The sequence below is a fragment of the Neofelis nebulosa genome, chromosome 16 (assembly GCF_028018385.1).
Source record: "Neofelis nebulosa isolate mNeoNeb1 chromosome 16, mNeoNeb1.pri, whole genome shotgun sequence".
NCBI lineage: Eukaryota > Metazoa > Chordata > Mammalia > Carnivora > Felidae > Neofelis > Neofelis nebulosa.
The window spans coordinates 6,143,450-6,158,493 of record NC_080797.1 but is presented as its reverse complement, the minus strand read 5'-3'; the positions used below and the strand labels follow the sequence as shown (position 1 = coordinate 6,158,493).

Below are 15,044 nucleotides of genomic sequence, written 5' to 3'. Positions count from 1 at the left end.
AAGCCACTGGCTTTGACCCTTCATACTCATGATAGGTCTTGGCGGGTAAAAGGGGGAGGCATCATTATTTAATACATCACTTCACTTCAATTCAAAGGTGTCTGTAAATATTATTCTGGAGGTATTTTAAATTAACAGATGTTTCTAATACACTCAGTGACTTTCAGTGATGCTAAAATATTTTTACATTTTAATAAAAATATTTAGGGAAAAATATATATGTAGGGAATAAATTTTAAAAATATTCACTGACACCTGTACACTGACGGGCACACATTCTTTCAATTTACTGTGACATGAAAATCTTACAGGAATTTAGCTCATCATAATAAAATAGAATGGGACTCTATTTTGTCACCCAGTAAGCAGGGACGATTTGTACAGATCTAGAGGCGAGAGTTATGTTTCCTAAGTACCACTTACAATTTAAATGGAAATCCAGAGGGAAAGGTCTAAACGATAGTCTCAGTTCAGAAAGAGAAAAATGTTGACGATCTCAAGGTATCTGGATCTTCAGCTCTTTTTTCCCTTCAAGTTTAAACTTTAACAAGGAAAATTATGCTTATCTACTTCAGACTACAGAATCAATAATTTTCTACTTAAGTTCAAATAGTAGTATTTCAAATGGCCCATAAAATAATGAAAATACCAACCCCTCAACTTGGGAAAATTCATAAAATACAGTAACGTTAAAACCTTTGCTTGAGCTGAGCCTTTTAGTTGATTACCAGGAATACTCACATGTGTGGGTTTTGAACTCCTGTAGGATTGGGATTCAGAGTAAACCTTGCTGTAGATTTGAAAGGTGGATTTGCAAAATTCAACTTCAGTGCTTTGCGTTTACCTAAGAAATAACAAATAAAAAGTAAAAGTTTCAAGCACTATAAAAGAGACACCACTCTGAGGGCATAAGAAATTCATACCAAAAAGCAGAAAAATGTGTTTTAACATACAGTTAATATAATATTTTGAAAGGCAACAAAGAATTTCTCAGAATTAAGAAACAGTAAATAAAAATGACCTAAAGTTGTTACTAACTACAAATCATCCGTTATGCTTCAATACAATAGAAAACAACGTTCAGTGTTTCAAGTTTATATTGTTCAGAGACGCTAACACTTTTGCAAATGAAAATACCACTACAAAAATCATTTACCTCAGCAAATATATTGAAAGATACTAAAGTATTACCACCTTTCCAGGGTTACACTTCGATGCCATAGTTTAATGGTTTTCCCTCAAACATAGCATAAATGACCGAGCGAAGAATCTCAAGCATTCTGCAACCATTACAAGCTAAAAAAAACATCATGGCACGGTCAACTTCAAGTTCAATACACTGGTATTTCAAATAATTATTTATCTTGAGCCATTTCTTTGGGGTTAGGGAAAGGGGAGGTAAGGTACCGATGTTTTACATTATGCCAACAAAACATGTCCAGTATAGAAAAGCCAAAAATTTCAGAAAGATAAAGAAGAGAAAAATATACAGAGTATTATTTATATACCTACAGAATAGATGAGTTTTTAAAAATATATATTATACTTAAGTCAGAAAAGATAAAGAAAAATATACATAATATTATGTACACACCTACAGAATATATGGGGTTTTTTTAATATATATTATATATAAGTCCAATTATCCCCAAATAATCATTGTCTCTTGGAAACTATTTTCTGTACATAGACACCCATTTTTTTCTCTACCATTAAAATCAGACCACAATATGTTTTGTAACATGCTATACTCACTGACCATATTCCTCTCTATGTCAATAAAGCTTACAAGATCATTTCTCTGGGATTCTACCGAATGGAAACTCTGTAACAAAGTCAGGTTTGTTAAGCATTTGCAACACATCTTAGCTTCCCGTAGATACTAAGGATACTTTTTCCAGCATACACACCTCCTGGTTTGTTATGCATATATCTACCTTCTCAAACAACACGTCTACAATCCAAACCCTTTTCCACCCCTTCAGAAGATGTATGGGTTCAGAAGATGTATGAAGGGGCTCCATCCACTCAGCCTGGTGTTTCTGATGACAGTTTTAAGTTTCAGGGTGCCACACTAGCCGGACGGGACTGCAGGACAAGAGCAGAGAGCTCCTGGCCGTGGCTCCTGGATCAGCTCTGGGAGATGGGCTTTACTACAGGATAATGTGAATTCCCAAGAAGCCCAGACACATCATGTTCAGAAGTAAGCATGGGGGGCGCCTGGGTGGCTCAGTCAGTTGAGCGTCCGACTACGGCTCAGGTCATGAACTCAGTCTGTGAGTTCGAACCCTGCATCGGGCTCTGTGCTGATGGCTCAGAGCCTGGAGCCTGCTTCGGATTCTGTGTCTCCCTCTCTCTCTGACCCTCCCCCACTCATGCTCTGTCTCTCTCTCTCTCTCTCTCTCTCTCTGTCAAAAATAAATAAAACATTAAAAAAAAAAGAAGTAAGCATGGTACAACATGAATTTTCCATGTAACTTGCCCATTCAGGTGCCAAATATTTATTTTAAATTCAGTTTCATTTGAAAGCCAGTAGAGAAGAGGTTCTCTATAATTGCAAAAGGTTCTCTATGAAAATCGGCAGGTTTGGCTGTCTTAAAAAGCAAATTCCGTATATTACCAAAAAAAACTTAAAAAATTTTAAGGGAAATCTGGGGAAAATCCTTGCAATACAAAACAGGAAACTCTATACATAAAGACATCACACAAGTCAAGGAAAATAGAAAAATTGGCAAGGGTATGAAAAAGTAAAGTTTTGCTCAGTAAAGCAAAACTGAGAACAAATTAGGAAAGGCACTCACTAACACCAAAACCAGTTAAAAATTCTGTTCATGTGAAACTGGCAAAACTTAGGTCTCATTTATATATACACCTATTTTTCCCCCGACGATAATGGGTTAACGCGACCAGGTACACGAATCACTAATATCACACATTGCTGGTAAAAAAAAAGCAAATTGATAGGATTGTTTCTGATGAAATGTTCAGCAACATGCGAGAAAAAGTCTTTAATGAACAGGCTCTTTTACTTCTTGGAAATCAGTCTTTAGGAATTATCTAAAGGCAGAGGGCTATCCCCGGGCCTTGAAACCTAACGGAATTTGCTCTGCTGGATTTTGAAACTGCTTGGGACTGCTGTTTCCCTTTTTCCTTCAGTGTTCTCCCATTTTGAATGGGTATCTCCAGAAATGTGATCCAGTGCCTGACAAGGTCACTTGTCTTCTTGCTTCTGGGTTCGCGGATGGAGAGGAATCTTGTGCCACAATGGATCACACTCTGTCTCACCCATACCTGATTTGGATGATTCTGATGAGACTGGGGGTTGATGAACTGGTGGTGTCTAGATAAGATCTGGATTCGAGCTGATGCTGTGACCTCAGGCTCTGGGGGAAGCCGGAGCACCAAGAGTATCGTCCACACACGGAGAAGATGTAAATATTTGGGGGCCACAGGTGGACTGCAGTGAAAATGGAGGCCTTCAAAGATATCAGGTCCATGGGATGCCTGGGGGACTCAGTCGGTTAATCGTCCGACTTCAGCTCAGGTCATGATTTCGCGGTTCATGGGTTCAAACCCCGCGTCGGGCTTTGTGCTGACAGCTCAGAGCCTGGAGCCCGTTCCTGATTCTGTGTCTCCCTCTCTCTCTCTCTGCCCCTCCCCACCTCTCTCTCTCTCTCTCTCAAAAATAAACACTGAAAGAAGAATTAAAAAACAAACAAACAAAAAGACACCAGGTCCTAATCAATCCCTGGAACCTATGAATGTTACTTTATAGAACAAAGTTTCAGGAATTTAAATTAAGCTCTGGGGGCACCTGGGTGGCTCAGTCAGTTAAGCTCAGGTCATGATCTCACTGTTTGTGAGTTCGAGCCCCACGTCGGGATCCACACTGGCAGTGCAGAGCCTGCTTGGGATTCCCTCTCTCTCTCTCCTTCACTCTCTGCCCTTCCCCAGATCGCAAAGTAAATGAACTTTAAAAAAATAAAAGAAATGAAGTTCTGAATGAGCTCAATGCCTACCAACCCCCCAAATCAAAAGCTGAACACCACCTGTCATGTGGTTGTGTCTGGAACCACCCTATAGGGTGAAAAACCGAAAACACACTAAGATCAAATTCAGGACAATAACAGAACAAAGAATCATTGTGAAAACCATCCCGAGGAAAACACCAGAACTGGCCCTTTCTTCCAAAGCTCAGTTTGAGGGGACAGCAGCTAACCTTTGCAGGCAGACAAAATATATTACTACAATTAAAACTTAAACTGTTTTCTTGAAAATAAATATTTACACACACACACACACACATCCTTCCTCAGCACTGCTTTCACACTTGAACAAAAATAAACTGGGGTCTTGAAGGCCATTTCCCGCAGAAATGAACAAGCACACAAACATCACACAATGTGACTTACACAGGTTAGGTCTGAACACATGCCATACTTCAACACATCTGCAACTGTCTTGAACGCTGTCCAAGCACATGTTCTGATCGTCCACCAACAAAATACGCTAAATAATTCTATAAAAGTTCACAGCCTCTCTAAGCGGAGGTGATGACTCAGGGCCTAGAACCAGTGCCAGGGGGTGTAGGGGAAGATCGAGTTGCATGGGCTGGTCCTGCAGGGCTCCCACTCTCCAAAGGCTGACCATTTGGAGATGAACTCACAGGGCAGTTTTGAGGAGGAGAAGGACAGTCCCAGAAAGTCAGTCAAAGATGAGATGTGGGGAGAGGCAGAAAGGAGCAGAGCAGTTTTTACGAGACTTCAGAGAGGCTATCTCTGTGGACATGAACATTATTTCCCCCAGCCTTTCTTTCCCACCCCCCCCATTCACTTTCTCTAAGTAAGAACCTTTATTATGACTGGTCCTTATCTTCTCTTTCTCACCCCAAAAACCTAAATCCTAAAGGCAACCCGTCACTATGCCAGTTATTTTTAGTGACAAAACTACACACAAATACAACATTAGAGCAACAGGGATTTTTTTTTTTTTTCAAAAGCCTGCAACTTCTACAGGGAGTAAAAGGAGTAAGGAAGGAAGTTTTCCTACAAATGGCCTGTGGAGATTTTTAGAAGCTAACAGAGATTAAGTTATTTGTACAGCAGGCTTTAAGCTAGTTGATCAAAAAAGATTATAAACTTGTGATTATAATTCTCCCTTTGGGGAGACTGTCACCAAATAATCCCCATCCCTAACCAGTCAACAGAGATAAACAGAGCCTCCCCTTTATCTACAGCAGAAGAGAAAACAGCCATTGATCAAACATCTTAAAGTATTCATAGGGAAGGAGTCTCCTGTGAGCGAAGACAGTCTTTGTGTACCTAAAAACTAAGTTCAGTGAAGCTGATAACAGAAAATGCTCTCAAATGCGTATTAGATCGGTCTGAGAACAAATTTCACACGGATTGCCCCGGACAACCCCGATGTGGGTCAAATTGGCTACAATAAATTCTTGCCATCTGTAACCAAGAACCCTGACTGTTAAGGACAACAGTGTGTGCCCTCGTCCCATCATCATACTTCCAAGGCACTGCTCTACCCCTCAGGGTAATACTGCCCAACTCTTCTCATGCCGGCTCATACAGGAAATGAGGACACCTGCTTGGCACACCGGGAAGACCAGAATCTCCGCCAGCCCACAGGCCGACCCAGGTGGTTCACAGCCTCATGTCCCACTCAGGCTCGCCAAGGACTGGGGATCGACCTCTCTGCACCACCCTTTGAAGGTCTGGTTTCAAAGCTCTGCCTCAAACAACCTCTCCACATTGACCTCCAAATTCTTCCTCACGCTTCTCATGAAAGACACAGTCCCAAGGATGGGATCTTCAAGAACATTCCGATCTATGATTCTGAAGAACAAGGATTTGTCCACTGATATCCATACTCAGTAAGGCCTAGGAAAGTGTTTGGCTTGTATTCTGACCACAGAGCAACTCACAGAATTTTGAAGGTGGAAGGAAGATATCTTTCAACTTTACTTGGCCTTAAGCAAGAAGACAAAGGAGCCATCCCTGAATATTGTACTCCACCAACTTCTCAAATGATACAAACCCTTAACATCACTTCCCACAATTGGCTAAGCTGGCCCAGTAGTTGAGTTTAACCTTGGTCAAAAATTCTATCCGAGAACAGCCAAGAGTCTACCAGTCAACTATGCAAGATGACCAGTCTTTGCAATCTAGGTCACCAAAACCTCCTTCCCCGACCTTCCACAGATGAGGAAAAAGCATTTCCTAAGCACTATTTCTATTTCCAAAACATCAGAACCAGCCTGTCCTCAGAGAGACACTATGTCTACATAGGGTCCACCCTGTCGCTCCCTCCCATCCTTCTCAAGCCTGTTCCCATAATCAAATTGTGAGCAATTTTGTCCTAAATGTTTAACTAGCTTAAGTTATCTTTGAATTCTACAAATCACCTGTAATAGGTAACTACAACAAAATAACAATGCAACAAATATTTGTTGAATTCAAATTATTAATTTTTTTATCAACATGGCACTAACCTCTCATACAACCTAGTGGGCTTATTTTCTTTTATTTGATCATAGGAAAGCAAGATTCTGTTCCTCTGATTCAGAATCTTCCCACCCAACCTGTAAGAATGGAGACCATCTCTAAAATACTGCAGTCAATCTACGTACCTTCGACACGTGATTTCACCAAATTTGAAATAGTAAGAGCAAAACTTCCCATTGTTGGTGGCAATAAAGATCACTGAAGGATCCAGCGATGCATCTAGAAGTTAGCTTTTTTGCTGTAATATTAATGCATGACTTCAGGTTATGTGGTAGATTGTTATCAAAATAGCCACCAGTGAATCACCTCTTTAGAATGTGACTATTCCCTGCCTCTCTAATCAGGCTGGATTTCAGACTCGCTGGGACCCCAAGAACACAGCAGAAAGGGTTGTTGAAGGACTTCCAAAGCTAAGCCTTTAGGAGGCCCACAGCGTCCACTTTCACCCTCTTGGAAAGTGACCAAGTCTAAACGTGAAGCAGCCCAAGTAACGTCCTTGATGATGGAAACCCACATGCACAAGGTCCAGAGGTCCCAGTCATCCCCACTGAGCTTAGTCTCCACCCACAGACCTACTAGCTGAATACAGACACATAGCAGAGCTCAGGTTAAACCAGCAGGACCACCACCCGACTACCAAACAGAATCATGAAAACATCACAGTTACTCTTCAAAGCCACTACTCAGAAGCCAAAGGAGCTAGGTAGGAATAATCAAAAAACCAGTAAGAATCCGTCTCTCTTGAGATCTTAAGAACCCCCACTGGACCACTAGGGATTTCCCAGAACCTAGCAGAGGAAAAAGCGAGAACTGAAACTACGATGTACAAATCACTCACAGAACACCTTCAAAAACATGAGCGATTGACCTACAAGTACCCAGAACATCCCGCCAGGGGATGGAGGGGTGAGGACCACCTGAAATTCTCATTTCTCCCTTGGCTCTAACTCTTCATACCTCATTTCCAAATGGAGTATTCGGAGTAACTCGTTCAATTATCTGTAATCACTGGCTATAAAATGAGGAACACACAGTTCCAACTACACAACTTTATATTCGAGTAATTTCAGAAACGAGAAAATAAAATGGTAAACAAGGACTTACTCTCATTTCCTTTTCTACCTAAATTACTACAGTGATGAGGGCCCTAACTTCTTTGATAAGCTCAAGAGAAGGGCAGGACACGAAGGATGTTAGACTCGAAACTGTCCGTTATGTCCCAGTCTTGCAATCTCCAGCAATCTGAGCATTGAATGAGTCACTGTCGGCTAACACCATACCGCGCCTCTCCTCCTCCAGCCCTGGGTACGTAAGAGTGAACGAGTTCCAAAAATTTATAAAATCTCACTTAGAACTCTGAACTCCCATAGATATCACAAAACACGGTTATTCATCCATACAGCTAAGCAGTTTGGAAGGTGGCTTGTTCTGGGTAGAAGAGATAAACAAATATATGCCAACAGGCCCTTCTGGCACAGTTCAACACTTTTGTGTGGAAGATGGATTTGGGGGAAGTCCAACGTAGTAATTCACACGGCCATAGGTAGAGAAATATCACGGTTATACACAAGCTATTGTGCCAGGTAGTATAGACAAAAAGACCGATAAGGCAGCTGGCTGACCTACCCACAAAGACTGCTTTGTTTCTCACCTTAGCAAAATTAAAAAGGAATGTGGTGGGAGGGGGCTAAATGGCAGACTAGGGGAGAAAATTACTTCTGCGAGACGCTAAATGATTATCACTGAAATACTGATAAAGATGACACAGGGCTATTTCTGCGGTCAAGCAATTTACACATCTGTAAAATCAAGACAAAAACAGTCCCTTACTGTTTTCACTGCTCTGGTGATGCTGCAGGGAGGATTCATATACCTTAAAAATACAATGGCTGGTAAAGAGTAACGATGAAAAAATGGCAACTAACTGTGAGATTAGTCAGAAGTACTGAAACCCAATTGAAAAGTTAAATTATTAAATTCTCTAAAAAAGAAAAAACTGGGAAAAATTGATACGTTTTAAAAATTTTTTCCTTAATGTTTATTTGACAGAGAGAGGCAGAACATGAGCAGGGGAGGGGCAGAGAGAGGGAGACACAGAATCGGAAGCAGGCTCCAGGCTCTGAGCTGTCAGCACAGAGCCCGACGCAGGGCTCGAACTCCTGAACTGTGAGATCATGACCCGAGCCGAAGTCGGACACTTAAATGACTGAGCCACCCAGGCACCCCTTGTCTGATACCTTTTAAACCAAAAAAATGTGTGAGCAACAAGAAAGAAACGCAACTGGCTCTGTAGATTCCTTTTAACTACTGTGCCAATAAAAGTCCCTGTTCTTACCCACAGCCAGCATCCCAGTGGTGCTCAACCGGAAACTAGGAAAACCAGTGGTAAAGCCCGTCTACCTAGTCTTGGAGTTCAGCTCTTCTACTTAGTGGCTACGCACTCTCAGGCAGGTGGCGTCATCTCTCTGCCACAGGCCCATTCCTGCCAAATGGGATTGATATTACCTTCCTCAGAGGGGGGCTGGCAGGAGGAAAGGAGTTACTGTGTAGGTCAGGGTCAGCCAACCATCACTCCCATAACTCATTGTTTCCCACCTTGTATCATCCGCTGTGTGTAGGTTTACAGTGGCAACGTCCTGAACCAGGGTGGGTGGGAGGCCACTAACACCAGTGCTTCCTAAACATTAAGCATCTCCCTCATCTGATAAGCTCGGGCCTCAGAGGCTCTGTTGCCAAAGAAAGAACCGAAATGATTCACTCTCTACCTTGCCAACCTCTGGCAGGTGATTCACAGACCTCTCCTGGGGTAGACAGATTTTTTTTTTAAACCTGTAATATCGAGAACTCTGCTATTTCTCTATCGGTGCCTAGAGGGGTACTGCTCTGACACAATGGCATAACAATTTCTAGCAGATTCTATGGACTCCAGGCAAAGGCAAAAGAAGCGTTTTAGTTTCTGTAGACTACATTTTACTATGAAACCTTATTTGGTTAACAAAAGTCTTCAGGGAGAGTGTAAAGGCTGAAAAGCCCCCAACTTGCTCCCAAAGCTGATCAACCAACAATTAAAAAAAAAAATGTTTTTAGCTCATTTTCTATCACAGTAAAATGGGGAGTTCATCAAGTTTCCTGGAATGAAACAATCTGCCCTAACATCCTTCCAAACTTAACATTAGAGAGACTCGTGATGATTCTTCGTCCCTTGATCCCACTAACCATTAACTCTGACATTGATGACATGAGCCCCTCTATGGTCACCAGTAATTTTGTCTCAATTATGCACAATGTCACTATTATGAGTTTCTATATGCAGCCACACCTTTGAGCTAGCATTTAAGCCAACGACACCTGCTTTGATCAGACTCTGAGCCGGATGTCTCCTACCAACAAACAAATACAATTCCTCAGGCTAAACTGACCAAGTCCTGATTAGTCCAAACTCTTTAAAAATACCAGAGATGGGGCGCCTGGGTGGCGCAGTCGGTTAAGCGTCCGACTTCAGCCAGGTCACGGTCTCGCGGTCCGTGAGTTCGAGCCCCGCGTCAGGCTCTGGGCTGATGGCTCAGAGCCTGGAGCCTGTTTCCGATTCTGTGTCTCCCTCTCTCTCTGCCCCTCCCCCGTTCATGCTATGTCTCTCTCTGTCCCAAAAATAAATAAAAAACGTTGAAAAAAAAATTAAAAAAATAATAATAATTAAAAATAAATAAAAATACGAGAGAGACAGCTCATTCAGGATGACCAATGCAGCACAAATGTCAAGGCTTTATTGAAATAAACAGGACTTCAGATACTCATGCAGGTAGAATCAACAGACTGTCCAGCAGAACTTGCTCTGGATTCCCATGGTCCCGAGTGCTCCCGTGAGGTCTGCAGGTTCATTAAGGAGATAAAGAAAACAACTTTGTACCTTTGTACTTTTGTCTAAACTACAGAGCCCCAGCTGAAATGACCCACTGTGCGGGCTGGGAGGGTTGGGGTAGATATAAGGGACTGACTGATGGATTTGAGAGCAAATATCCCAGGTAGAAAATAAACAAAGAATATGAACAGGTAATTAACAAAAGGGAGAATACACACAGAATCCAAAGAACCATCAAATTCTTCTAGCTATCCACAAAATTAAAATTTAATTTTTGCCTCTAATACCACATGTAAATAAGAGGAATCCTTATGTTAATTTTTTTAATGTTTATTTATTTTTGAGAAACAGAGAGACAGCGTATGACTGGGAGCGGGGGGAGAGAGAGGGAGACAGAATCCGAAGCGGGCTCCAGGCTCTGAGCTGTCAGCACAGAGCCCGACATGGGGCTCAAACCCACGAACTGTGAGACTGTGACCTGAGCCGAAGTCGGACACTTAACCGACTGAGCCACCCAGGCGTTCCAGGAATCCCAATGTTAACGTTAATAAGAGTATGAAGAAGTGGGCAGTCTTTTCAGAATTTTTCACAGCTGTACTTTCACATCGGTCTGTGGTTATGTGATGTCCACCATCCCCACGACACCTTAAGCTCCAGGAGCACAGAAATCCTATTTCCCACCTGCCTCCCTGCCTAGAACTGCACCTGATGCACAGATCCTTAACATCTGTTCAGTAGACAGATGAACAGAGACAAATAAATGAAGCAATTACTGTTGTGAATATAAACTGGTCCACTTTCTAGAGGGCAAGATCTTGCAAACATCTCCAAATGTCCTTGATGATTAATGTAGTAAGTCCATTCCTAAGAATTCATTCTCTAGGAAGTTAAAGATTATGCAAAGAAAAGTATTCAGCATCGTGATATTTATGCTAGACTAGATAGAAAAATTACGACACATCCGTAACAGGAATACTACACCACCACCAAAAAAAAAACAAAAAACAAAAAACAACCCAGAAACAAAAACAAAACAAAAACAAAAACAAAACAAAAAAACCCACACCATAAAAGACTACTGACATTAGTAAATGTTAGTAAGAGATTTTTTTAATCAAGCAATAAGTAATGTGTCTAATAAATTATTTCAGTAAAGCATATGTGCATATGATCAATTTATAATACACACACAGGTCTTTCTCCAAAAGTATGACTGGTGATTACTTCCAGGTGCTAGAATTACGGGTCATTTTTTTCTACTTTGCTGTGTTTCCATTTTTCTACACTAAGTATTTGTTGTTTCTGTTTCAATTATAATCTCCTTGCTACTCACACCCGAGCTTTCTAAAAGAGACCAATCTGTTCTCTAAACCCAAATTTACTGAGGCCCAGAGAACAAGTAAAATGTCCTTAAAAACACAAATCTAGGCACTTTCATATATATATATATATCTGCTAATCCAACTTGAACATTTCCATACCCCGAAAATCTTGTAATATTTCACACATGATATCTTTTGAGATTTTTTTAAGGTGTATGTACCAGCTAAGTTCAATAATACTTTAATCCCCCCCAAAAACAGGAAAAGCTTATTCAACACAGCCCCCTCGCCCCAAAAGTCACACTCCACAGATTTGGGAAGCACAGCCTCCATGGGAATCTAAGGGCAGAAATTCCAGTTACACACCCACCTTGAGAAGGTTCCAAGTGGACACCCATCCCTGCCAGCACACCTCCACCCCAGTTTAGGGGAGAAGGGGAAGAATGTGTAATAATGCTGAGCTTGTCATTTGTCCCCAGCTTGTTCGGAGCTCTCCTTTATACCATCACCCATCACAATTCTTAACAAGAAAGGTCTAACCTGCTAGGCGCCTGCACTAATTCCATTCACACAGCATTACTGCTCTTAGGGCGCTGAGAGTTCTGGCCAGGAAGGGGGAAGGTTTACAGCACAGCAGGTCAGTACATAGACATAAGGGACTTCCTGATGGATTTGAGAGCAAATACCCCAATTAGAAAATAAACACAGACTAGGAACAGGTAATTCACAAAGAGAGAGTATGCATAGAATCAAAAAAAAAAAAAAACATCAAATTTTTCTAGTTACTCTAGGTACTCAGCATCCTGTCCAGGTGCTCAGACACTTTAAATCCACGTCATGCCTAAAACTCACCCAAATCCACAGGGCGTTTATGTTAAGCCTTAAATCTTCCAACACATCAACAAGGGGTCCCACAGAGACAAGTGAGACACAAATGCTGTGTTGATCAAACCCAACAAAACTTGCCATTCAGAATGGTCAGTGAGCCTTTCTTCTCCGATGGGTAGGCCATGTGGCAACCTCTGCCTCCCAGTCAGACCCCTCCACACTCTACTTAAGTTCCTCATCAGCTCCCCAAAGTTTCAAGTTACTATGTTACCACGCACCAGTAGCGAGATATTAGGATTTCTGAAAAATCACCCACATAACGAACTCCTACTTTTTGGTAGCATCCTTCTAGTGGGACAGGGCACCTACTACACAAACTTGTGAAAACTGGGTCAAGAAAAGCCACAAGGCTTGCTCCGGTTTTCATCAACATCCCAGAGCCCACACAAGTGGCCTCCAGCCCACCTCACTGTCCAGGCAGAGGCAACGCATCGCACAGCAGATATTCTCAGAATGGCTCGCTCGAACTCTAACAAGGAACCAAAGTGCCCACCGGTCTTAGGTCACATTTATTTTTCCTGCTTGGTCAACCCCACAAGATCCTAACAATACCATTTTAACTTCCCGCCACCCATAAATGAAATAAGGACACTAACCATATTGTCTAATGATGCCATCAGTATTGTTTCAATCAGTGCTTCAAATCTTTTTCGTATGTGCCACCAAGTGAAGGAAAGAGCACGTGTACAACCCAATGAAGGAAACACAAGCCTGCTCTTGGCTAAAGGCCACTGACTTGAGCTGCAGCGAGTGGCCCCAGGCTGCAGGCCAAGGCACTCTGTGTTTCAGCTGACAGGTAACTTAGCGGCGCCCAGGTTGAGGAGCTAGGAAAACAGTCATATCAGACTTCTCCTCGAAGAGTTTACTTAGAGGAATGTTATTAGCCACAAAGCAGATATTAGTTTCTTAATTTTTTTGTCAAACATTAACGTCTTCCCTCATCTTCCTACAATGCCAATAAGGATTCCCACCAGCCATAAATAACTCTTCCAGACCCAATCCTATATGAATTTCACTAATGAGTAGGTTAGGATAAAGAAAACTGTAAGATACGGGCAATTTAGCATCACAGTGAAGGTACCCGTTTGGTCCTGGGAGATACAGCATAGGAATCTTTTTCACAACACAAAATCAACCATCCGTTACCAAAATGATACGGTACCCATTCTTCTTTCCAGGTAAGTATAGATTAGCCCTCCTAGAAAGCTTACAGATCCAAAGCTCTGGGTCTACTGTGTGCAAGGTAGTTTTGCTATAGTGTCTGTGTTGTAATAAAAAATGTATCTGGTACTTGTCCCAAGTACCTGGCACAGACCTCCTATGACCCTTCCAGTACCTCCCCCCCCCCAGTGATAGAAGAGTCTTTTGTTATTCATAACAAGCCCCTTTCAACGAAACCAGAGATTATGCTAATGAGGGGACAGAGGAGAGGGCCTCTCCCACAGGCACTACACACACATAATTTCAGGACGGGATGCTGGTCTCCAGAGAAACAAACCTGGCAAAGAGGAGGGCTACAACTTTTAGCTCCACCCCCTAGCTTCCGTGGAGGGGAGAAGGGCTGGAAACTGAGTTCCATCACCCAATGGCCAATGATTTGATCAACTGTGTCTATGTAATGAAACTCCCATAAACCCTCCCCCAAGGAGTTCCAGGAGTTTCCAGGTTGGTGAACACATCAAAGTACTAGAAGGATGACAAGCCCAGAGAAGGTATGGAAGCTCTCTGCCCGCTCTCTCCATACCTAGCCCTACACAGCTCTTCCGTTTGACTGTTTCCGAGGTGTCTCTTTTACACTAAACTGATAAACATAAGTACAGTGTTTTCCTGAGTTCCGTGAGCTGCCCTAACAAATAACGCAACCTGGGGGTGGAGTCAGGGGAGCCCTATCTAATTCATGATTGGCCAAGCAGAAGTGTGGGTGCCTAAGTACCCCACTGGCAGCTGGATCTGAAGTGGGGCCATTTGGGGGGCTGACCCCTTTAACGTGGGGATCTGATTCCAACTCCAGCTAGATAGTGTCCAGCAACTGAATTGTTGGACCCCCAGCTGATGTCAGAGAACTGGAGAATGCTTGGGGGTGAGAAAACACTGCAGTGTTAAAATCTGAAACACTGAAAGGTGAAGAATATGAGGTCAGTTTCAAGGAATAAATCTTTTCTTATTTCCATGAGCACTTGTCGTTGATTTTTCTATGCTATCCAAATCTATAAGCAAGCCAAAAACAGGAGGAAAATACCCCAATTCAATTAGAGATAAAGTAAGAAAATGTGGTTTATGAATATATTTTCTCTATCATCTGTCAGTGGTCAGTTTATAAACTGAATGGACATATTATCCACCTGTGACGTTGATTTAAGAAAGGTCTTCTTAGAGCAAAGAATGAACATACATGACCACGTTAGGCTAGCTCAGGAAAATCAGATAGAGGGTCTTATCTATTTCTCCTTTCTATGT

At 42.1% G+C, this 15,044-nt stretch overlaps 1 protein-coding gene across 3 annotated transcripts in view; it reads right to left on the bottom strand.

Moving 5' to 3' along the window:
* MAP2K4 (mitogen-activated protein kinase kinase 4) overlaps window positions 1-15,044 on the bottom strand; it is a 138,063-nt gene that overhangs the window by 98,455 nt on the left and 24,564 nt on the right. For 2 of the 3 annotated variants that reach the window (XM_058704823.1, XM_058704824.1), the window contains one exon: window positions 742-844. In XM_058704823.1, the coding sequence (XP_058560806.1) occupies window positions 742-844 (103 nt within the window). Of the gene's footprint in view, window positions 1-741; window positions 845-15,044 lie in introns of those variants that run through there. The other variant, XM_058704825.1, reaches the window with a different exon arrangement.